Raw genomic sequence first — 25,915 nt, forward strand, 5'->3', positions numbered from 1 at the left:
TGAGTTCATTTCATTTAGTACCGATTGAATCTTCTAATTACACGCTGAAATATAGAAACAAATGAAGTTTTTCCCGAACGCAATTTTCTGCTTTACATCTATAAAGCCATTTAGTTTAAAAGTAAAAAAAAAAACAATTATAATTTCAATGGTTAAGATCATGAGTCAGTTGAAGCTAAACCACCATTGAAAATCTGGAAGCATTGGACGGCCGTTTCGTCCTATTGTGGGACTGCTTAGCAGTGCACATCCACGATCTCGCCCCCCTGAGAGATTCGGACCCAGAACCTACTGGTTTCGCGCGCGAGCACTTAACCACTAGACCACTGAGCTGGCATCCAACGGCGTTATTATAATTATCAGTTTACGGGTTGTGGAGTTTGTCAAGTTTTTGATTGAGACCATGAACCGATTGATGTTAGACAACCATTGAAAACATGGAAGCACTCAGCAGCGTGCCTCCGCGATCCCACCCGGGGGACTCGAACCCAGGGCCTTCAGTATAACCTACTGGACCACTGAGCAGGCATCTAATGGTGTTCATGTCTAACCTCAACCAATCCAGGAAATTACGCGACAATCTTCCATTGTACTGAGGTAGATACCTGTCTCTACCCGACACGGATTAGCTCCACTGGTCACGGCTTCTCACTAGAACACCGAGAATTTTTTCACGAAGCATGTCACTAGTGACCACATGGTAATTATCAATTTAGGGGTTGTGGAGATTGTTAAGTTTCTGATTGAGATCCACGTTTCCAATGGTGGTCTAACATCAATCGGTTCATGATCTCAATCAAAAGCAATTATAATTACCTTCTATATTCATAAAATTTCATTTTGTAGACAAAATAATTCAGAATTAACTGTGACGTACAAAACCCAAAAGAAATATATGTAAACTATTATGATTACGGCAGACAAATAGTAAAATTAGCATTATCAACCATGTAACAATGATAAAGTCATTGTGATAATGATGTCAGTTGTCATAATCATAATAATGACGGTATGAGAAAGAACGATTGCTTTGATATCTAAATTGATAAAACTTCAAACATTTAAATAACATAACTAGATATAATTACCACAAATAAAAGATGAACATTTGACTAAAACGAAGTTGTTATTGTGATCAAATGAAGATGAGGAATTTTTGTACAAGGGTCAAATATACTAAACGTACTTTGAATTTTGTAAATGAAAGACAGAGGGAAAAAGAAGGTAAAGGTAACTATAAATTAATAAATACGATAACTTTTGGTAAACTACAAATTCTTTTCGGTTACATATAAATTAAGGATACGGCAATGATCAGTCATTCATTATGGTTCCACGCTAATATAAATGATTTATAAATATAAACACAACGATTATCCAAAAAGTGATGATGAGATCTGAATATATTCAATGTTAACAGTTTGAAATAATGACCGAGTGCTCAAATCCATGTCTTGAAAGACCTGGAAAAATAATTCACATAGTTTAGTTCATTAAATTTCTTCTGATCAAATCCTGTTCTGTAGACTAAAACAAATTTGCCAATGTAAATTATATATTGTCAGAGATAACTAATTATTTTATCTAAAATATGGTCAAAATAAATCACACTAGACAGCTATCATTTTCCATAAATATACAACCAACTTTTACCATTTTCTTCGTATAAAATAAAATAAATTTTCGAAAAGACTAAAGTATGGTAATATTTTTATATTTAAAAATATATGTGCAACTGAATATTTAGTATCTTGCAATGATACTAAAATCTACAGTGTTTGTACTTTTTGGCAAGCTTCCATCAGAAAAATGTTTAGTGTACAGTTGCTCCAACATTTAAAAGGGTAGTTGATTATTAACGTCTGTCAGTGATCATTGTCAAAAGTTGTAAAAACTGCTGACACTTATTCTCTTATAACCTCGGGTATATATATATAAGGGGGTAAAAGTGAAGAAAGGCATAACAATTTACGTTTTCAATAATTGTATTCTTTTTTTGATAATGGGATAAGGGAGATTGATTTATGTCAACTTTATGATCACTTTTACTTGGAATAATATTTATGGAAAAGAAACGTCGGTTGGTAAAAGTATTTATAAAACATACTATTTCGACTATCAATTAATACATATCACTTTATGGCCACTCCATACAGAAATAACCTTAACCATACATATTACAAAAATAGTTCAAATAATGTCACATACAAGAAATTGAGGACATGTGAAATAGGCTGGTTGAAACAAATTACCCTAGAAAAAACAAACTGTTTTTATTAAGAAACAAGAAATTTCTTTTTTATTTGGAATTAAAGTTAATAACTATCAAATGATAAAAGATTTGAATCACTAAAACATATGCAACTTCTATTAAAGTAAAACTTATTAAATTTGAATGACGTTAGTATTGATTGTTGAAAGTTATATATTTCTTTGATGATTTTGTCTATTACTCTGAAGAAGTCCAGACAAGTTAGCTGGACGAAACGTTGGAATTATTTAAATTTCAATCGCTGAGATTATTTCAAATATAATTTTCACATATAATGACTTCCCTATACTCGTCGCCCAATTTTTGTCAAACTATTCGTTTTAATCTTGACGAATATTCGTATAAATGAAGTTAGTATTGTTTTATTGAACAATAATTAAAGAGAATAAATTATCCCATTTCCATCCCTTACTAGTTGCTATGCATGGATTATGTGATAGGATTTTGTGTCTTACAACAAGTAACTTAAAATTGTATAAATTTTACTTCATTTCTATATATATCTATATTGTAATTAAAGCGTATTGAGACTTTCAAAGTCAAAATAATTTAATTAGATAATGACAATTATGGTATGAAAAAGAAACGTTATACAAATGAATTAGTTTATGAAATAACCAAATATCATTATGCAGTGTAAATAACTTTGTTTAATACACTCACTATGACGTAATAGTTAAAGATCTCATGTGGAATATAATATGTTTTAAATTATTACAAATCATATTCGACATAAAATAATTTAATGTTAATAATATTTGCGAAACATATATTTTTGATTCATTTGATGCTCATATAATACACAGGTTAGTATAATTTATTCTGATTAAAAAGAAAAGACTTAACGATTCGCTTTTCCAAAAAGAACAGATTATGTTTTGATCTGAACGGATAGAAATAAAAGTGAGATAAGACTTTACACAAGTATGTTTTGTCAAAAAACCTAGAAAACCATAAAGCGAAGAAAATGAAGCAGTGGACTTATTACTACTTAGGAAGGTGTTCAATGGTTTATAAAAGTAACGAACCCATAGATATCTAAAAATAAGGTCAAGCGCTCGCGCGTGAAAAAAGCAGGTCCTGGGTTCGAATCTCGCGGGGAGCGGGATCGTGGATGCGCACTGCTGAGGAGTCCCATACTAGGACGAAACGGCCGTACAGTGCTTCTAGGTTGACTCATGGTTTCAACTATTGAAATTTCTAAAAAAATCCCCACGAAACCCCTTCTAAAAATATTATCATTTATTACTTACTTACTTACGCCTGTTACTCCCAATGGAGCATAGGCCGCCGACCAGCATTCTCCAACCCACTCTATCCTGGGCCTTCTTTTCTAATTCCACCCCATTCTTGTTCATTTTTCTCATGTCTATTTCCATTTCCTGACGTAATGTGTTCTTTGGTTTTCCTCTCGTCCTTTGGCCTTGAGGATTCCATGTGAGGGCTTGCTTTGTGACGCAGTTGTGTGCTTTCCTCCACGTGTGTCCTATCCACTTCCAGCGCTTCTTCCTGATTTCTTCCTCCACTGGGATCTGCTTTGTTCTCTCCCACATTAGATTGCTGCTAATATTGTCCGACCAACGGATCCGAAGTATTTTGTTTAGACAACTGTTAATAAACACCTGTATCTTCAGGATGATGGCTTTCTTAGTTCTCCAGATTTCCGCCCCATACAGTAGAACTGTCTAGACAATTGTATTGAAAATCCTGACCTTGATGTTGGTTGACAGTTGTTTTGAGTTCCAGATGTTCTTCAGTTGTAAATATGCTGCTCTTGCTTTACCGATATTATCATTTATTACTCAGTATTAAGTATGTGTTGTTTCTTTTATTGTTTTGTATCCAAATGAACAACATTATATTGTTTTACGTATATTACATGTATAAAGAAATGGTCAACTGAGTCAGCATCCAATGGTGATAATGTATAAATTCAAGCAATCCACGATTTTGCGTGACCATCCTTTATTGTCTTCGGTAAGTAACTGCCTCATAACAGACACAGTTGAACTCCATTGGTTACGGCTTCTCATTAGTGCTCTAAGAAATCGTGGATGCGCACTCTTGAAGTATCACATACTGGGACAAAACGGTCGTCCAGTACTTCCAGGTTTTTACGGGTGATCTTACATTGATCCATTGATGACATCAATAAAAAAAGAAATAAACCAACTGAATTTTCAATCTATCATAGCCACTTTCATTTTTATATTAGACTATGAAATGCATCCAAACAAACTACATATAATCTTTGCAATCTTTTCTTTCAATGTATGGTCTTTTAAGCAGATAGAACACAAATGATTATTCACTTCATTGGCTATTATTACTTTCGTATGAGATTTTACGAAAGCGCTAAATAAAACTCCAAATGATTTTTATCATTCTAAATAAGAAATGATAATGTAAACTAATATTTGAAAAACTGATCGCACAAACTACTGGGCGCTAACTATACTGAAGGTTGTAGATATCTCCAAATGTAACTATTTTTTTAAAAATTATATCTCAAAATTATTAGGTTTATAAACCATACTGTTTGCTTCATATTGAATAAAATACTTATATCATTATTGGGCGTATACAATGCTTAGCCGGAAGTATTTTGAATACGAGAAATGGTTATTTACATAAGATTGTCAGTAGCTGCATTTTATGTCTTTAGGTAAGTGCAAGTTATGAACTATGTTGATGAGTTTGATCATATAAAAACGCTTCGCATAGTTGATTCCCTTTTAGTGGCCCGTGGATCTGACTCCAAGATCGTACGAATGATTGTTATCGCCTATTCTCGTATATAATCTTCGACTTAAATCGCGTTAGCCAATAACGGAATTAAATAAGTCGAATAACGAGAATTGATTTGTGAATACATATATTTTGTATATGAAGCGAATGAAACAGAGTAGAGCAAAATGACACGCAGGGAAGATGGCTGGGAAGCCAACTCCATTTTAGTCAAGCGTTACTCAATATTTATAGTCAGACAAAATAAAGCTACAGACATGTGATTAATGGAATAAGAAGGGCACACACATACGCTCATATAAAAACAGTCTAGATTGATAAGCGAATAAATAACAAGGTCAAAGTATGGCTCAAGTAGAATGAATAGAATGGGATGTCCGAAAGCTAGAATAAGGTATATGGGCTTAATATAATAACTGACACTACACCTTCTTCAAACATTCCTCATTACTTTTAGACGGAATTGGATCGTAACTAGCATCTGAGTTCACAAAGTGGGTTTCATCCTCTTTAGAACTCATTACCTGAATATACCTACACTCTACGATTGATGTTTGTACAATGACTCCGAACGCAGTACTTTCCATTGTAAAATCCAAACACATTATCCACTTACCAACTGAGTCCAGACAGACATTGGCTTGTGCAACGGAATGAATTCCAATCCATTTGTAAGGGTTATTGTAATATTATCGTTGTTGATCTTAAGAACTGTAACTAGTCAGTTTTATTTACTAGATATGCTTCGTGTGGTGAGGGTTGCACAAGATGCACTATTTTTTTTATTGATATTTATAACTGAAGTACCTTTGCAGTCAAATCAGTTGTTTGGCACCCACTACGTAATATACAAGACTTTAAAGCTGTTATACATGACTTGAATCTTTATTTCATAACAAATATAGAAATAATGGCTTCGTTCAGCAGCGATGGACTCCATTCACTTTTCTTTTTTTGAACGATAACGCATACAATAGAAGAAAGATATTATAAATTTTTTTATCTTAGATTAGATGAATTACTTTCTAATTTTCGAACTGGAATATCAAAGTTATGGACATTTTTATACCTGTAAACTTATCTGTACACAAATAAAGTCGACCTATAATTAACTATTCATGTTTTTTTTAAACGCTTGTAATGTTTTTCTAAGGTCAAAAAAGTGTCAGAACTATTGACATATTTATTTGACCTCAGCACTATTTAGACTATCAGGGTAATGTATGTAATATATATATTTTATATACAAATATCTCTTTTACTGTGTTATATTAGGTTTACTGTAAAAGCATAAATGTGTAACTAGTGTGAATATGCTTGGGTTTCTTTTTTCTAATGCAATGGTTACGTCTACACACACACACACACAAAAACAAACTTTCCTATATTTCGTATAAAGTAATCAGTTAAAATTATTATATTTACAGTTGAACAATTTCCTATCCTATAACATTATAATGATAATGAATATTGAAATACCTTAGGATAACCTTTCTTTGCTACTTAATAAGTGTTTATAAGTATGTAATGTTATGTAATGTAATCAGTAATTTTAGATCAGCAGTCATTATTTTTGTTATTGTATATAAAGAAAAAAATAACAAAACAAAAAGTCAACATTTATTCTAGATGATTTAAGTAGTGCTGAAATAGATTTGGGTATAAACAATAATTTCTAATTTAGTTAACATTTTAGAAATTATTACCATATGACTTAAATGATAAACAGAAATATAATAACTTCATTCCTCCTTAAATAAACTGAAAGTAATTTAAAGATTGTATGATTTGTATGTTTTAAATGGTCTTCATTGAATAATTAAAACAGTCGACCTACATGGAAGACAATTTGATTGAATTCTGGTTGTTTTCTGTATTAAATATAAATGATATAATGGTTTAATCTGTATTGTTTTTTTCGGGAGTAAAATAGGAATTCATGACGTAAAACATGGAAAGTTGTCAATCGAATTCAGTAGTCAAGATAAATTACGAAGTTATTAGTAAACTATAAATAAGTAATATATTTGTAATATCTCAATGAGTAAAAAAAATTAGATTTTCTGACGTTTCGTGACTTAGTGTAAGCCATTTCTTCAGAGAATAAATAACCAAATTAAAATTAATTCAAGTTTAAATAGAACAACGGAACAATAAGAATATTATTTGGGCAATAAAAAAAAACTGGTCTGAATAAACCATACACATACGTACACATAAATTTACTGAAATGACATGACATTGATTTATTCAGACCTGTTTTTTGATCGATCACATAATATTCGTGCTGTTCCGTTGTACTACCTAAACTTGAATTAATTAAAATTTGATTATTTATTCTCTGAAGAAATGGCTTATGCTAGGTCACGAAATGTCAGAAAATCTAATTTTTCAACTTATTGGGATATTACAAATATATTATTTATTTATAACAATCTACCCAATGATCGATTTATTCGAATTGGTCAAATCAAACCTTAGTAATGATACCTTATTAGTAAACTGTTTATTTCCCGAATAAATCATGGCAAACACTTAGCTTAAAAATGGTATGTAATACTTACCAATTCTCAGTGATGTGATTCACTTATCAATCTAATCAACTGCGCACGATATTTTTATTTGTAGTATAAGGATTCAAGTTAGCTAAAACAAACATATTCTGTTCACACAAGCTTTTTTTAACCATCATAACACGCCTGGTTAAACCTATGATATTGGTTCATTAACAAATCTCATTCTGTTTCTTTTGATAGGATTTTTCAAAATGAAAGTGAAATGTGTGTTTAGAATTGGTTTTTCATAGTGCTAATTTCTAAGTATGAATTAATTATTCTTTTTGATAAACACGCTGAGATTTAATTACGATCATTGCATGATAGATTAATCATTATATATACACATGCAAGAAACTATATACATACTGAGACAATAACAAAATAATTAGCCATGTTTCTTTGATCCATTAGACGTAAACAGAAATTGAAATGGACTACTTCCATTATTTTGTTTAATGAGATGATCATAAACAAATTCCTGTTTTTTTAAATACGTGTTTTGAGATGATTTATTTCATATATTAGTACAGAGTTGTGAAACTTGTTAAATTTTTTTGATTGAGATCATGAATCAATTGATGTTAAACCACTGTTGAAAACCTGGAAGCATTGGACAGCTGTGTCGTCCTAGTATGTGTCTCTTCAGTAGTGAGCATCCACGATCCTGTACGCAAGAGCTAATCCGTGTCAGGTAGGGGCAGGTATCTGCCTCAGACAATAGAAGATGATCGCACAGTTTCGTGGTTTGCTTGAAGTTAGACATTAACACAGTTTGGCTTTCCTAACTGTGATGACAGTGAAAAAATTTTTTAATTGATCTCATTTATTGACTTTGTAAACTCTTTTCTTAAACATTAAATTTCATTTTTCTATAGCTTTATTGGTCAATTATGATTTGTTGAGAAATTAAGTCAGTTAAAATGGCAAATTACATGTCATATCATTACAAATATTCGAAAACTAGAGTGAAAGAATCAGTCTAACTTTGAATTGATACAATTAACCTTCATATTTACTGTTTCATCCAAAGTTTTACTATAGAATAAAACAGATTGATTAATCTATGGTTTATACATATTTTCTGAGATTGCATCCTGTGAAGCTATTATCATGATATATATATTTATATGCGAAAATTTTATATCCAATAATACGGATAGTATAGAAATAAATGAATATTTTTCTTTCTTATTCTGTACTTTTTACAATTGCAGTCCCATAACGTATGAACTTATGAAAGCACACACATATTTTCAAATGTAGGTAATAGATACTATAATATATTGGTCATCAGTTAGACTAATGGTTCAACTACATTAGTATTTATCAATTCATATAATTACAATAAAGTATGTTAATGTATATTTATATATGAATGTAAATGTTCAATGAATAGTTCTTTAAAACTTATAGAAACCAATTATAGACAGTTAGGGAAAATGTTAAATATACTGAACTTTAAAATATTCACTTTATTCTTTGGATTTTAAAAAAACAAACAAAATCTCAATTACTGGTTGTGATAACTATATCCCTGATACAAAGAAAATACTTCTAGTACTATTATTATTATTATTATTATTGTTTGTAATCCCTATTGCTATCTCAGTTTGTAAAATGAATCAAAATGTCTTAATGGATAATAATATGCTTAATGAATATTTAACTGAAACTTTTAGTAATCAGCTGATTATCATCGAAAACTTTTCTGTTTTAAATTTCTCTAAATGAGTGGAATTTTGTACTTTTATACTTAATATTAAAGATAATATGAAGTATTGGAATTGGGGACATTAGGATTCAATGTAATTTATTATCTGATTTAGAATAAATTTTATTTGATGCAGTTAATTAAAAATGTAATATTATGTAATTGATATGGCTTAAAGTAGAGTAAGGCAGAAATAAAGAACATTGATTTTACTGTATATCTTCAATAGCCCCCAAATGCCTTGGTACGGCCGAGAGTGGGGAGAGTCCGCTCTCCCTCTCGAAGTGCTCTCACATGGCCACGCATATATAGCCTCTTCCAGGGAAGTCCTACTCACTGTCTTCTCGTGAAGTGGTGTTGTTTACGAAATTGAGAGGATGAAAAGCGAACGCCCGGTGCTTTAACCTGGTTGGTGGACATGGAGAGTCCACCCAGGGGAGTTGGAAAACCCTGATTCCAAACCAATGGTGTACATTGGCTCCAGTATCCTGAAGGAACAAATGCGTATGAACCAATCGTTCGTTACCGGCTACCATGGGAATGCATCTCCTTACGTTGCTCCACTGCCTTGTGGATCAGACTTGTAGGTTGAATGCTTCGGGCGTGGCCCCCCCAAGAAAACCACCTGTTTCGGTTTGGGCACCCGGGCAGTATCACAGCCCAAACGGAAATCACGTGACCTATGTGGCGCATATACATTCAGCGCTACTTTGTGCCAATATTTATGTGTTAAAATAAATAAATAATAAATAAATATCTTCAATAAATATGCAGACCCTATTTAAATATTGGAAATATGAAATTTAGCGGAGTCTCTTTTTAACGACTTTATTATCAGGATGTACGATTATATACATATTTATGTTAAATTTTACTCATTAATGACTTGAGAGTAATGTGAATAATAGATTAGCGAATGCGTAGGATATGAAGTGCTGAATGAGTTGTGGAACAACTTTGGCTCTTAAGAAAATCATTGAATGAAAGATTCTATCTGAGTCTCTTGGTACAAAAGAATATAAAGAAAGTTGAGAGAGCGTCTAAAAATCCCGCTTGAAAAAAAGAAATATTTCCGTATAAATCTAGAATTTGGAAGCGGGCAAACTTCTGATGTACTTAGTCGAGTTTCCATAACCATTAAAAGATGGATCTATGCTCTAAAGCTACAAATAACATTCATTGACAAAAGTTTATTTCCCATATCTGTAAAGTATGAGCCCCTCCGTTTGTTTGCCTCCATGTGCATCTGCCGGTTTACCTGCTCTTGTAGAGCAAGATACATAGGCTGAAGCCAGTGCTTGCTTTCAACTAGTAAATGACAACATATTTCAGTGTGACTCTACGAAGGTGAGAGGAAAGAGATTAAATTTTTGTCCTTGAATATGAAATTCCTCCTAATGACTCTACTCTTACGCAGGCTGACGTCATAATTGTCTATAGTTCAAATTGACTAATATTTCTTGTCATTTAACTTTGTAAAACATCCGAAGCGTTTGACATCTGTGAAATAAAGCCTGAATTGTGTGTACGAAGGATGTACTTCATATCCTTATCCTTACCACGACATTATACCATTATTATTACTATTATTTTGTTTTATTTCGTTACTGAAAATATTTATGTCTTTAATTATTCCATAAATCCTCATGATTTGATTTAAAATGCTTTCAGATATCACTTCATTTAACCCTTTATATACCATTAATTATTGTCAAAAAAATGAATTATTATACTCCATTCACATTATAACTCATTGCTATCTCATTACTTTTATATAAACTTTATTTGCACATGGTCAGTCTCTTATTGTTATCACTTACACTTGATAATTTAGTATCAAAAGCTTTCTAATACACTATCAGGTTAATTCATTGTTCATATATATCTATAATTCTAGAAACGAGAGACCTTCGTTGAACTTAGTGTTTTCATCTTATCATAGTATTAGATTGAAAATGTTTCAACTACTCTTTAAAAATAAAGAATAAACAGTGTAGAAGTTAATTTCAATTGAAATATCTGACAATCTGATCTTTATTCATTGACCTGGAAAGTTTAGAATTACTACGAAACCTAAAGAATGAAAATCGGATCTTATATGAGTCATTTAGATGAACAGTTATGTTTATTTAAAACTAGATTAAAATAGTTTTACAATTCTTTCTAGTTCAAATGATTCAATAAATATCACTTAATGTTAGGTAATTACTTTTAGAAATCTCCTCTTGACGTCTTACTTGATCTATGTATATTCATTCATTTACAAGTTACCATTATGATTTCATTCCCAGTTTGTTAAATAGTCAAGAAAAAATGTATGCATATTTATCTAGTTTATTGCATAACTATGATTAACCGATATAGTTGAATACTGTAAATACACTAAACAAAAAAGCATATTACAATAAAATACTTTAGAACTTCATTTCATCTTAAAATCACTTCAGTTTTCAACATTCAAGTATTACTCATAACCTTATCATTTAAACAGTCTGAATTATTTACTCGGTTAACTTAGGACTGTAAGAGAATTTTTTATTTGATGAGTTTGAAATAAAGTTAAGTATACACAGTTACACATGTGAACATTAGGATAAACAGATACACACACTATTGAAAGCAACCATAAAACTCTGTAATTGTAATGTAGAATTAAATGCCTTTTTACAATCCAATTTCTAAATTTAATTGTTCATACTGAGAAAACGATTACATAATCATGTCAGTCTTCAAAAACAAAAGCATGAAGAAAACACTCGATACGAAAAAAATTAAATTAAATTTTCAAGTCTATTCTTGGTTTTTATTTTTGGTACATTTCAGACCATATAAAGAACAATCAAATGTGATGTATTATAGACTGGTCGGTATTAAAGAAAAAAAATCAGACTACTGTTCTTATGGACAAATTCCATAGAAAAACTAATTCGTAGTGGTATCAATGATTTAATACACTTTCATTTATTTCATATGTATATATAATGAATAAATAGTTCAATTGTTGCTAGATTTATCCAATAGTTTATGTCCGTGAAGACCATGCTAATAGTTTGTGCATGAGACAATCTGCAAACGTAATGGTTTAATGTAATCAACTATAAACTCTGGACCTAGGTTTTGAGCTATTCGACACTCTTCAGCCAGGTGTGTCTATAAGTTTGAGGACTCTGACGCTCCCTTGAGCATTTGATCGCGTTTAGCCCAACTTCACAGTTGAAGAAATTACCACTAAGCTGAAATTGATCTCCTGTAGGACTGAGATGCATTTACAACTGATTAATCACTGGATGGTGAACAATTTCATTTGTGTCAGATTCTTGCTAACGAGTGCCAAATAGTACGAAACCTAGATCTAGGGTATCCTGTCGACTACATTCAACCACCAACCTACACTTCGACGTAGTGCACGCGATGATGAATCACTTAGGCTGACAGAAAATTGTAATCTAGTCGTTAGAATCCGATCTGCACTAAGAAGCATGTGACACACATGATCAACCCAATGATCAACCAATTGTAAACAATTCATTTAAAATTGATATTGACTACAGTCTATAAGAACTCATTATTATGATTTCTCTGGCCAGAAAATCACATGGTAAAATAAACGAAATCTCTGAAAGAGACCATGTCTGTTTATCTTACATAATCGTGCTTGTAACCGAACTAACTAATCAATAATCTGTAAAAAATTATTGGTAAAGAGAAAGCCACATAGTATTATGGTTTTTGACAAGGACTTCAATGGTATTTAACGTAACTAATTATGTCTTGTTTATGTCAACGTCTATTGACCATAAATTCTAGTTTTACTCAATTGAATTCTGTGTAAATTAAACCACAAAGTTTATGTCTTTTATGATAGATGCATTTATTTTTTAGATAATTTCATGTATAAGCTTAAACTAGGCCTTTTTGTTTTATTTGTTCCTTTGTACTATCTATACTTATGTTAATTTCAATTCTGTTATTTACTTTCTTTAAAGAAAAAAAATTACACAATGTCACAACACATCAGTAATTCAATTTTCTAGTCAGTGAGATATTACAAATATACCATTGTTTTATTATTATAAGTACCCATCCCCCTGATGTTCGATTTATTTGAAATCATGAAGCCAAATGTTAGTAATGATACTTACATAATTGTCATATTCTGTACAAAATATTTTGACTTAGAAATACATAATCATATTTCCAATATTTTTCACATATCTATCGATCATTCTTTATTTGTAAGCTGTTGATTTTTGCATCCAAATACAACAATTGTTGAGATGGTGGAGAAGATTTGTAGCTCAGGTGAATGATTTTGATAAAGTTTTGTTCTCTGAGCTGGATGGTTTGGTCATGGAGCTTTCATCGTTCTTTTAAACGACATCATCAGCACAAACTTCATATAGAAGTGAAGTGTTCGAATTGTTCTCAGAGAGTAAACTATGATCCACTATTGAATTGTTGATCATTTTATTTTTGTTCGTAAAGACTTTTTAAGATCGTTGAATACAATTGTAGATAAATTAATTGGAGTAAATATATTAACAAGAATATAAACTTTAAACAGGAAAACAAATTTCTTCATATTATTGTCAGTACTTACAATCGACTGTGGAAAATCTTTTCTATTTACCATTATTGGAATCAGGTAAAGTTTAGATTAAACTGGTGTTCTTTAAGACTACAACTGGTCAGTCACTTGTTGGCATATATGCATCCTATACACATTGCCTCGATAATGCCTTAAATCACAATGGGAAGATACAAGCAAACAACACCAAGTAAATTTAAACTTCACCCCATTGTACAAGCATTTAGCTATCAGGACTTAATAGCTAAGTAGATAACACGATAGCGTTCAAATCCCAGAGTGAACATAAACTCTAGGATGCAGGTACATCTAGCTGATGAGTCTCAGCTAAGACGAAACATGCGTTGCAGATTCCACTCCTATCTACAATCCCTCTTTGCTTATAAAGCATGTAAAGTTTACTTGAGAAATCAAATAAATTCGAATAAATAATGAACATTGAACAAAGTGTTCTGTTTTTTCACTATATATTTCTATGTTTAAATGGTTCAACATAATTTATGTTCGAAATTTAAATATCTTAAATAGTTTTCAATTTCGCGCATGCTCTTGTTCAATGTTCAATTCTAGTAAATGTAAAGAATCTTCAAAAAAGAAATAATAATAACATTTTAAATACCGATACAAAATAATTTTCTTAGTTGATTTCACATTGTTTAACAAATATTTTCAATATACATTCTTTTAAAACATAATTATCTTTTAAATAAGGGAAAGTACTATTGAATAAGAAAAATTATATTTTATAAAGTAAGATAAACAGTTTATCCAAAGTTGAATTTTATTTCAAGAAAATGACAAAAGTATGAGTATCTATGACAACACAAAATCTTACATAGTAGAGAAGTTGTACCTGGTTTTAAATCATCATATAAAAGCTTACAGTTATTCTTCTATCTGAAGATTTTTCTAATAATGTAGTCTATAAGGATAATGATAGTTGTATGGTTAGGCCTTCTAAATTAGAGAGAACAACTGTACTCAATCTTACAGGTTTTATCTAATATCACTTTCCGTTAAGCTTAATTCCTAATTAAGACATTCAGTACAAGTGAGTAAATATAGTATAGTCACATGACGCTTAATTAGGTTAACATTGTACTATGCTTGAATGTTATATTCGTCATTTATTTGCTGTAAATACAAATTTCATTTAAATGTTTACTGAACTATTACTAATATTCTGACTTTTGTATGTTTTACAGAATTTTAAGTTAAGTTAGATGGTAAATGATTTTCATGCGAACATCAGTTGAAATACATTTTCTTGTTCGAGTTCGAGATATTTGATTTCGTTGATGCAAGTCACAATACTGATTTGTAATTATATTAGAAAATGATTAAAAGTAATCTCAGTTGATGATTTCCAATGTTTAAAGTTCTGAGTTTAATTATATCGTCAGTTCCAATACTGTGTAACATTAAGGACATCGAAATAAGAAGTTGAATGACTTTAACATTTCTATATACAGTAGGCAATTGAAAAGTTATTACCTTCATGAAAAATATTATAATAATTCTGTTCCTTTTGTTTTTGTAGGTATTTACATATCAGGTGTTCCACATGTTGATTCTTGTTCTTGGAAAGCACCATGGAATCAAGTAACGAGAGAACAAAAACGATATTTACGCAACCGGTATAGCATTCAGTGTGGCATATGTCAAGTAAGAGGACACATTATATAATAAATGAATACAGTTTATGTATGTTTTTTTTTATTTAGAGTATTCAGTATGAACAGATAACAACTGATAAAAAAATGAAAGAAATGAAACAAATTTTACTAACTACAGAAATACGGTTGAAATACATTATTGCTAACTCCAAGCCACTAATGTATTTGTCTATCGTCCAATTTTCAAATCATCCTGTCAAATAGGTCAAAGCAATATCAGATAAGAACTAACATCTGATTATTGCAAACCATTCAATTTTAAAAAATAATCATAAGGAATAACACAACACCGTAATAAGATAAGTTCTAAATCTTCAACCTAAAAGCAATATGTAATATGTTATTGTAAACTTAAATTTTAGATCAGACAAATGAGCTGAATATCATTTATGAAATCTTAATAAAAATCCTAGATTATTTATAATAAATTTTCTCACTGAACCTAGTTCAGTATAAAATAGGGAATAGGCATTTTTAATGTATAAATAGTCTGATGAATAGTGTTTCTCTTTAAAAACCGGAAGTATTCTTAGATCCAAACTTAATTGCAATTTAAAAAAATCATGATCTTTAGAAACAATTTTCTTTTCATTTCACTAATTACTTCAATTACATAGGCTTTTAAAAAATTGGTGGCCCTCATTACCTGTTATCTCTTTTACTACAATGCTTCCTATTTCACTGCTTGAATTCTAACTTTCAATTACAACTGTTCATCATGAACTAAACAGTGATTTTTTAGTCTAGACCTAATAAAATGAAGATTTTCATGGCATGTTTCTACAATATTTCTGACTAAGAAAAAACTGGTCCATGATGGTGTACATGGTCTTAAGCATTATGGTGTTTCAACACGACTTATGAAACATAACTCAGCTTTATTTACTTTCCTGTAATACTTACAAAGAAAATTTTAAACCATATATCATTTTCATCAAAGACTAAGTAAAGGAGAAACTTATATAGGAAGGACTGAATGCCCTTATCCTGATGTAATTATCATTGATGTGTTCTTTAGTTTGCATAACTACAGATTATTTTATCACGTAACATTTCGACTAATGAATATGCATCTTTATTAAGAATGCTGATCAACAGTTAATAACTTCCTAAACTATACTCTTAACTTCTTATGGTTATTTTTACCACTTTTAGAATAGACTTTCTTCTTATACAGTTTTTGTTTCGTGCATTGATGGTGAATCATCGATCGGTACACATGATTTAAGTAACCTCGTAGCCCTACAATCTCACCGAGCAATTTGTCATTTTTGTCTAAGATTTGAAGCCTGAGAATTAGGGACAAAATTTAAATTCAGAATATGACCAAATTTGAAGAATACAATTCATTTTAAAATTATTAGACAATAGTTCAATTCCTTCGAATAATATATCAAGCTAATTTGTTTGACAAACAAGTATGGTACAAATGTAGTTGATCGTAAATAAAAAAGATATTTGGCATTCGGACGACAATCGTTTTCCAGTTAGATACTGAAATTTTTTAAACTATTCAAAACAAATTATTTATCTCATATTGAATGTAAATATTAAGGACAATTTATTTGTAGAAATATATTTCTGTAGGAATAGCACAGGTTAAGGACAGAAAATGAACATTGTTTAACCTTACACACAAATGTTTAAAGCATGTTTTATTCTGTTACGAAATAACTGATTAATGTTTGTAGGAAAAAAATAACTACAAAAATATGTGAAGAAGACAACACAGGAAAAACATTTTTATATATAAACAACAACCATGAGAGTAACTGAAAAATTTACCAGTTGTTTTAAAGCATTCTATTACATTCGTAATACTCTTTCTATCAATTTCTTTCTTGATGGTTCGCTACTTAAAACTATTTTAAGCACACAAAGACAGCACAGCTAAACAATATAGGGGGGATGTAACTTCGCAAATATTAACTGTTAATTCATTGTTATATTGTTTGTTTGAATTTTCTTATTGATGTTTAGAACTGTAATTGATCAGTCTCTTGTTGACATATGTGCATCCTGTACTGATTGCCTTGATATTGCCTTAAATCCCAAGTATTATAAGTAGATATGGATGGGGGCTAGCAGAGGAATCCAGGACGTGCGTCTTGTCCCGTTTAGGAGTCGTCAGTTGAACGTACCTGCATCACATAATTGATGTTCACTCCGGGTCTAGAACCCATTTTGAAGTGAACGATACTAATTTCGAATCTTTGAGTAAGCATGAACTATGAGATGTAGGCATATCCAGCCGATGAGTCCCAAATAGGACGAAACGCGAGTCCTAGATTCCACTGCTAGCCACTATCCATCTTTGTGAAAATTGTTAATTCGTGTGTTTTCTAGTCGGTCAAATGAAATATTATTCCAGTGAACGAGAACACAAGTAAAGACAACCAAGTGTGTTTGAATATAAAATTTATTCGATCTTCTTAACCTTCTGCCACCAGGCATTTCACTTTCGATTGATGATACATACTACTTATATCTGTCGACTTCAGTGACACACACAGCATTATTATTGTGTTTTCGCTTCAAATTTTACATAAAATGTCAATCTGTGGTGAAAATACCAATTAAATTTCCATGCAAAGGGAGCATATAAAAAAATGAACAAATGAAAAAGAAAACAAATACTCTAATTGATAAATTCAAAAAGTTTGATATTTTTGTTAATATTATGGTGTTATGGTTAATTCATTTAGTGGAATGTTTTACTTAGTCAACTTATTTAAGCCTCATCTATGAAATATGCCAATTGTTTTTCAGTACATTATGTTGTTAAGCTTGATGATAGCATGTTACGTTAGAAACAGTCATTATTCGACAAGCCATTGTTATTCAAGATCACTTATCAGATAAATCATAACGACTTTACTTTTGAATATCTTACTTAAGATAAAAAGGATTGAAATATAGAATTACACACGCCAGTGACTTCATATCAAAATTGATTGAATGTATTAGCTGAACATTGAGGACTAAATAGTGTGAAATCGAAACACAAATAATACTTGAACGGACAATTATTTTCAATAATTTCATCATCTGGCTCTACAGTTATAAGTTCATTATTATTGTAGTATTTTACAAAGGCCAAGATAAGACATATAATAATAAATTTGACAATGTTATGTGTTTAAAATGGTGAACTTTTATATCTGTTATGGGATTAATGCTTCGAAATAGTATCATTCGTAATTTGGGAAGGTCATTTAATAAAGGTCAGGATGACTGGTTGTTAGATGTCAAACTATAATCAATAAAATGGTAATACAATAAATCGTATGAACAAAACGTATAGTAGGAAAATTTCGTTTCGTTATTTAGGTATTAGTAATAATGACACCTCTCATATCACACAATAAATACACAACGTTATTTTCATTAATAATATTATTATTACTGTTATTATTTCTAAATTCCGTATCATACAATTTTGAAGTGTTAATCCCATAACAGATGTAAAAGTTCACCATTTTTAACACATAACATAGCTTCTATCTGAAGTTTGTGCTGATGATGTCGTTGGGAAGAAGGGTGAAAGCTCCATGACTGAACCATCCAGCTCAGAGAACAAAACTCCATCAACATAACATTGTTAAATTTATTAATATATGTCTTATCTTGGTCTTTGTAAAATATTACGATAATTATGAACTTATAACTGTAGAGCCAGTTAATGAGGTTATTGAAAATAGTTGTTCGTCCAAATATTCTTTGTTTTTGAATATTCTATGGGGATTTTCAATATAAAATTGCTTACTACCAATTTGTTGAAATATTTCAATCATATACACCAATCAAAACGCTAACAGCTCAATGGTAACGTTGCAGACAGCCTTGATAGTGATGGAGGTCAATGACTTTGAATGTAAATCAGTTCTCTGAGGTTAAGAGTTTCATCTTAACTATTTCGAACCATTTAATTCTAGCTTTGCAATAAATCACTGTATGCTGTTATTGTGTTTGTAGCCTATTCGATAAGCCCAAAAGTAAATAGACTTAACCAGATAATTAGATCAAATAGATCATAAAAAAACGCATTCGCCTAGAACATTAAGCCATCAATAAAATAATTATCGTTTAAAGAAAACCTGTTTATTGTTATACGTAGCTGTATCTTACATCAACCGATTTAAATAAAACTAAACTATATGATAATTTTTCCAGCAAATATTATATGGTTCATGCATATAAGATTACCAATATATTTAAATTAATAAGTGAAGCCAATATTTCATGGAATGTTATTCCTTCTGCTTCAAACATATCTGTACATGGACGCATGATCAGAAAAAATAACTTAATGCTGAGTTCAGTAATTTAGCTTTTCAGAAATCCATCAAATTGCAATGAATTTTATTACCAGAAGGGGTTTTGTGGAGATTTTAGTAATTTCAGTAGTTGAAATCATGAGTCAATTGAAGCTAGACCACCATGAAAAACTTGGAAGCACTGAACGGCCGTTTCTTCCTAGTATGGGACTCCTGAGCAGACAATAGTGTACGGTAGCTCAATTTCGTGGATTGGTTGAAGTTAGACATTAACACCGTTGGATGCCGAGCCAGTGGTCTAATGGTTAGACGCTCGCGCGCGCAACTGATAGATCCTGGGTTCGAATCTGCCGGCGGGCGAGTTCGTGGATGCGCTATGCTGAGGAGTCCCATAATAGGATGAAACAGTCATCCAGTGCTTCTAGGTTTAACATGGTGGTCTAGCTTCAATTGACTCATGAATTGAACTATTAAATTACCAAAATCTCTACAGAACCCCTTTTAATAAAAAAGCTTGTCATTTATTAAGCAACTTTTTGAAATATAAAACTATTGAAATAACATGATTACCATCTAAACATTATGGTTATATTCTCTCAACATTGATTTTATTCTCGTTTAATTCTTTTTTTAAAATGTTTATCCATAATTTTCTTTTGTTTACTAGTTACAAAGAGTATTATTTGTTGATCCAATATATCACCGTAATCCAAAAACATGTTATTTACCAATTAGTCCAAATTCAAATGAAATGATGTGTAGAGATAAATTTTCGTTGTGTCGTTTACAAAGAAGAACTAATCGATGCAATTTTATAAATAATAAATCGTATCGTATATGCGAAACATGGTCAACGAAACATATTTAATCCATCACTTTTTTTTCCTCTAAAAAAACAAAAATATTGTTCATCTTTTTGATTCTCACATTCATCTAACTATTGTATAACAATTCATACTACTAATAATACTGTTAGTAATATATGTTGTAAATACAGAACAAAATATATATATATATATTTTAAAGAAATAGAAGCTTATTAAATTGAATTGCACAGATATCTTTATTTAACTTGATTGGTATGATTTATATTCTCATAAATTTTATTTATATTTTCACATTCCATAGAATATAATATTGAAAAAGAATATGTATCATTTACTTTCTTCTTGTATTGTTTCTCTTTTATTAACTATCCCCATTACCCTTAGAAACTAGATTTACATATATATATACACAATATCAAATGGTGTTGAACTAAGTTAATATAAGAGAATGTATAAAATGAACTTATTTCTTCTATATGAATGTATGTATGCATGTATCTATGATTTTTACTTATTTACATACATTTCATTGTCTCTTGAATAATCTTTTTATTTGGCGCCTTTCTTCAATTATAATAATAATAATAATAATAATAATAATAATAATGACAATAACAATACCTATTGTTCTTCTTTCTTTTAGATTTAAAATAAGCAAACTTTCTGTACAGAATATTCTGTTTTCTTAAAAAATCTTTATTCATAATTTTTATTTAATGTAATAAAACAAATTAGTTCTGTATAATATAAACTTATTATTGTTTAAATTAAAATGAAATAATATAAAACTGAATTAATCGTTAAATAATTAAGTGACATGTTTAGATTATTATTAATCTAAGTGAAGTTAGTTTGACAAATGTTTATTTGCTTTCAAAATATATATCTTCATGGTAAACTCAACTTTGCTTGTAGATCTTCCAGAGTTACTGCCGGTCCTAAGCCCGTACAAAGAAGGAGCGGCCTATGCTCCTTCATGAGGAGTACCAGGTGTAAGTAAATAAGTAAGTATGGTAAACTCGTTGAAAGATAATGAGTACATAGTGGCATTAAGCCCCAACTACACAGTCATCAAAGCTGAACACGAGACAATCAGAGAAATAGATGTTCAACATTTAACGCGGAGAAAAATCCAACGATGGAGAAGGTGGAAAGAATGAATTGAATTAATTAGAATTGATCAGATGGCATGGCTCGGTCATGCAGGCGTGGTCCCTACTGAATATTATCTTATATCTTTTATTCATATTAAATATATTGTTCTATCTCTAGCCTAATCTTGTTCTCCATCATATATTGGTGATTGTTACGATACGAATGAGTCAGGGTAGATAATGATGTGACATCCACGTAAGATCTTTTATATTAAGCAGTAACATCATGATAAATCTACAATTTTAGAATCAAGTCTATTATTACAGCAGTAATAATATCATATGGAATATTATACACAATGGTCTAAAAGAAATATGATTAACAAAATTGTAATCTAAAAGTGACCAAGTAAGTCGATAATCACCTGATTTGTTACTTCAGGAATGAATTATAAGTAACGTTAACATGCATTACACATTCTATTCAGTGATCTCGTTTTGTACAATCAATAATGCAAAACATAATTTCTGTCATATTTACAAAAGACATAATCTAAGTTGTTTTGCAATACTTAGATGTGAACAATAAAGATTCTACACAAAACTGTTCAAAAAGCATTTGTGTCCCGTGAAAAACAGTATAGTATTGAGCCATTATTTCAATATCCACCAGTTTAAATATTTTAATCTTGTCGTTTTGTAACACACTATAAAGATCATCCAATGTTTGCCTTCTTTTCAAACATGACTTTTTTGAAATTCAATAATCCATATATGATTATGATTTGGTTCAGTGCTTTGTTAAACTTTTATTCTTCCATTAATCTCTGATATATATATATATATTCGCACATATTTTCTCAAATTCAAGCATTTTGAAGAATTAACCTTTATTTTAACATTAAAATAATTGTTCGGAACATATCAAATAAACCGGCGATAGATTTTATTTCATTTCTAAGCGTACCCAATCACTACAAATAGTAAACAATTCCTGATAATACGTGACGCACCCTTCATTATTTAACCGAATATCATACTACTTACCACAAAAGAAACAAAAAGTAAAACCTTTTAAATAAGCAATATAGTGATTGCTTTTCAATTCTGTATATTTCATTCACAACTCATTTGAATTTATACAATTTCATGAATGTACAACCTAAAATATACTTAGGAGAATTTCCTCACTACATTTAGTAAGTTAATCAAGGCCATGGAAAGGAAACCTATTTAAGATTATTAAAATAACGGAACATTCAAAAACAGTAATATTCAACTATCATTTGGAACCAATTCACCTTCCTAAACTAATATTCTTTTTTATGGAACCCCACTATTATTACGACATATTTTAATTTAACTATAGACTAGTACATCCAGATTTAGTGTAATAAGATGAATACCTCATTGTAGATGCGATCTATATTACTAAACTGGGTTCTAACTGATATTTAAGCTTGAACGTATAATGAAGGTCTATTCCTCGTAATACATGCTACCATAGGTATAATAGAAGGATGTTCATTGATTGTTATATGTCTAGCTATAACCGAAACTTTTACGATCAAGTTTTTATATTAATATAAAAATGGGGTATTCCTAGAACATAGTTAGCTAAATCTTTGATTATTCGGTAAATTTCATCTTCCAATAATCACTTCGTTCTCACAGATTTCTAGAGTATATCGCTTACTTATGCTGACAGATATAAGTAGTATGTGGTAGCAATCGAAAGTGGAATGACTACTAGCAGGAGATTGAAATGAAGAGAAAAGAAAGGAACTTGAAGAGCAATCAAAACAACAACAGAATTAGCGGATTGGTGACGTACGCAAAGGATAACGCAAAGAAGTCGTGAAATGATGTATTTAATGTATGATTTTCACATTTCACTAAGCTACTGAGTGATTTTGCCTTGAACAACGCATCAGTTTTCCTCACCGGAGTTCTCGTACATTACAATATTTGTGTGAATAACAGGGATTTCTTCCGATTAAATTTAGAAGTCACAAGTAAGTTACAAATTAATGGTGACCTATTACTATACTTTACTAGAGTTTGCCAGATAATAAATAAACATGTTCACTCATTAAAACCACAGTCTTTGAAAAACAATCGGTAATTTGTATCTTTAGACAAAACGGATATCAAAACTAATGGAAGGATCAGTGAAACTTAAATTTATGGACATGAAATTTGATCTTGACATCTGATGCAGATGTGAAGGTGCGGATAGGCAAAACAAGAGCAGCATATCTACAACTGAAAGAAATTCGAAGCTCAAAACAACTGTCAACCAACACCAAGGTCAGAATTTTCAATACAATTGTCTAGACAGTTCTACTGTATGGGGCGGAAACTTGGAGAACCACGGAAGCCATCATCCAGAAAATACAGGTGTTTATTAACAGTTGTCTAAACAAAATACTTCGGATCCGTTGGTCGGACACTATTGGCAACGACGTACTGTGGGAGAGAACAAAGCAGATCCCAGCGGAGGAAGAAATCAGGAAGAAGCGCTGGAAGTGGATAGGACACACGTGGAGGAAAGCACACAACTGCGTCACAAAGCAAGCCCTCACATGGAATCCTCAAGGTCAAAGTAGGAGAGAAAGTCTAAAGAGCACATTACGCCGAGGCAGATATGAGAAGAATGAACAAAAATTGGATAGAACTAGAAAGGAAGGCCCAGGATAGAGTGGATTGGAGAATGCTGGTCGGTGGCCTATGTTCCATTGGGAGTAACAGGCGTAAGTAAGTAAGTATGTTATATATTTATTTGTATTTAAGATTTCCAAGAACAATCCAGCACACTTTATACAACTGTTCTAAACAAAATTCTTTAAGTTTTCATTTCCTCTTCTTCAAGTTCAATCAAGCATTTACCTAATTATTACAACATGTTACAATTTATTAATAATATTACTATTATTATTATAAGGAGAACTAATGAACGTGAAATACATTGGGTAATTTTTTATTCAGTTTGTTTAATGATTGCATGAATCAATGATTGAATTACACTTTGAATGAAAACAAAACAACAAAACAAACCGTCTACTATCCAGACACCTATTCAAATGATGATTTAATCATTTTAAAGTGTGTATAAAATTCATTTTTATTTTATTTTATTTAGTTATAATTACTACTGAAATTTGTCTTTATATGATTCTTATTGTATAAATTAACTAACATAAAATCTAAGTGTTTAACAAGTTGATTTAATCTAGAATTCTAATTGGAATATTAAATACTGATTACTATTAAATATTTTTTGTAAAAAACAAACGAACACTTCTTATTAAACTATTTAAGTAGTATTGTGTTGTAGGTTACTTATATCCACACAAGTAGTACATAACGGTGGTCAGGCATAGAATATATTTTAGCAAAAGATCGATCAAGAAAGAACAGAAACGGAACTCAATTGGTATGAAAATGCATGAATAATGAAGTCCGAGACAATGGATTGATGTTTGCAACAGAAACAGTTAAGTTTAAGAAGATGGATTGATATTTTGCAAATTAACTATTTACTATATGGTTCCAGACTTTGTTGAGATGCTTTGTAATGTCGTGTCGAATACATTCGATTGTCCCCACTCGTGCTTTTGTTCATTACAGCATCGTTTGTTCAACATATAAATCAATAAGTATATTCATTTTGTTTTGTGAATGAATCCTAAAATACTTTTTAAAATTTTTTTTGTATTTGTTAGTTTTTTTCCTAACTGATAATCTTTTGTTTCAAACTTTGTTTCTATTTATATGAATAAATAATTTGGAAATTTGTTAATATGTACATCAATGTTTCTGTGTATTGATAGGGTAAACTTAATTGTAGAGTTATGAAGTGGAAAATGTCTGGTGTGTGACGAAGTCTCAGCACGGATACAGAAGGCTCGATTAGCTTTTACCAACTTGCCTCATTTGTGGCGTAGGCGAGATATCCGTCTATCAACCAAAGGACGGGTTTACTGCGCAGCAGTTCGTCCCGTCCTACTTTATGGCAGTTAAACATGGCCGGTAAGAGTAGAGGATATTCGTAGGCTACTAGTATTTGGTCATAGGTGTCTTCGAAACATTGCTCGTATATCCTGGGACCATCGAGTAAGTAACGCAGTTGTTAGAAAACGGGTACTAGGTAAGGATGGCAAA

General features: G+C 30.8%; 2 protein-coding genes across 2 annotated transcripts in view; one reads left to right on the forward strand and one right to left on the reverse strand.

Annotated features, from left to right (window-relative positions):
* The window catches only part of MS3_00005409 (uncharacterized protein), a 58,711-nt gene extending 37,239 nt beyond the window's left edge, over positions 1 to 21,472 (forward strand). Inside the window, exons 4-5 of the mRNA XM_051213483.1 lie at positions 15,418 to 15,542; positions 20,498 to 21,472. Coding sequence (XP_051069464.1) covers positions 15,418 to 15,542; positions 20,498 to 20,698 — 326 coding nt within the window. The 3' untranslated portion in view covers positions 20,699 to 21,472. The remainder of the gene's footprint in view (positions 1 to 15,417; positions 15,543 to 20,497) is intronic.
* MS3_00005410 (uncharacterized protein) overlaps positions 1 to 25,915 on the reverse strand; it is a 41,009-nt gene that overhangs the window by 2,714 nt on the left and 12,380 nt on the right. The window lies entirely within an intron of this gene.

Source organism: Schistosoma haematobium, chromosome 3 (assembly GCF_000699445.3).
Source record: "Schistosoma haematobium chromosome 3, whole genome shotgun sequence".
NCBI lineage: Eukaryota > Metazoa > Platyhelminthes > Trematoda > Strigeidida > Schistosomatidae > Schistosoma > Schistosoma haematobium.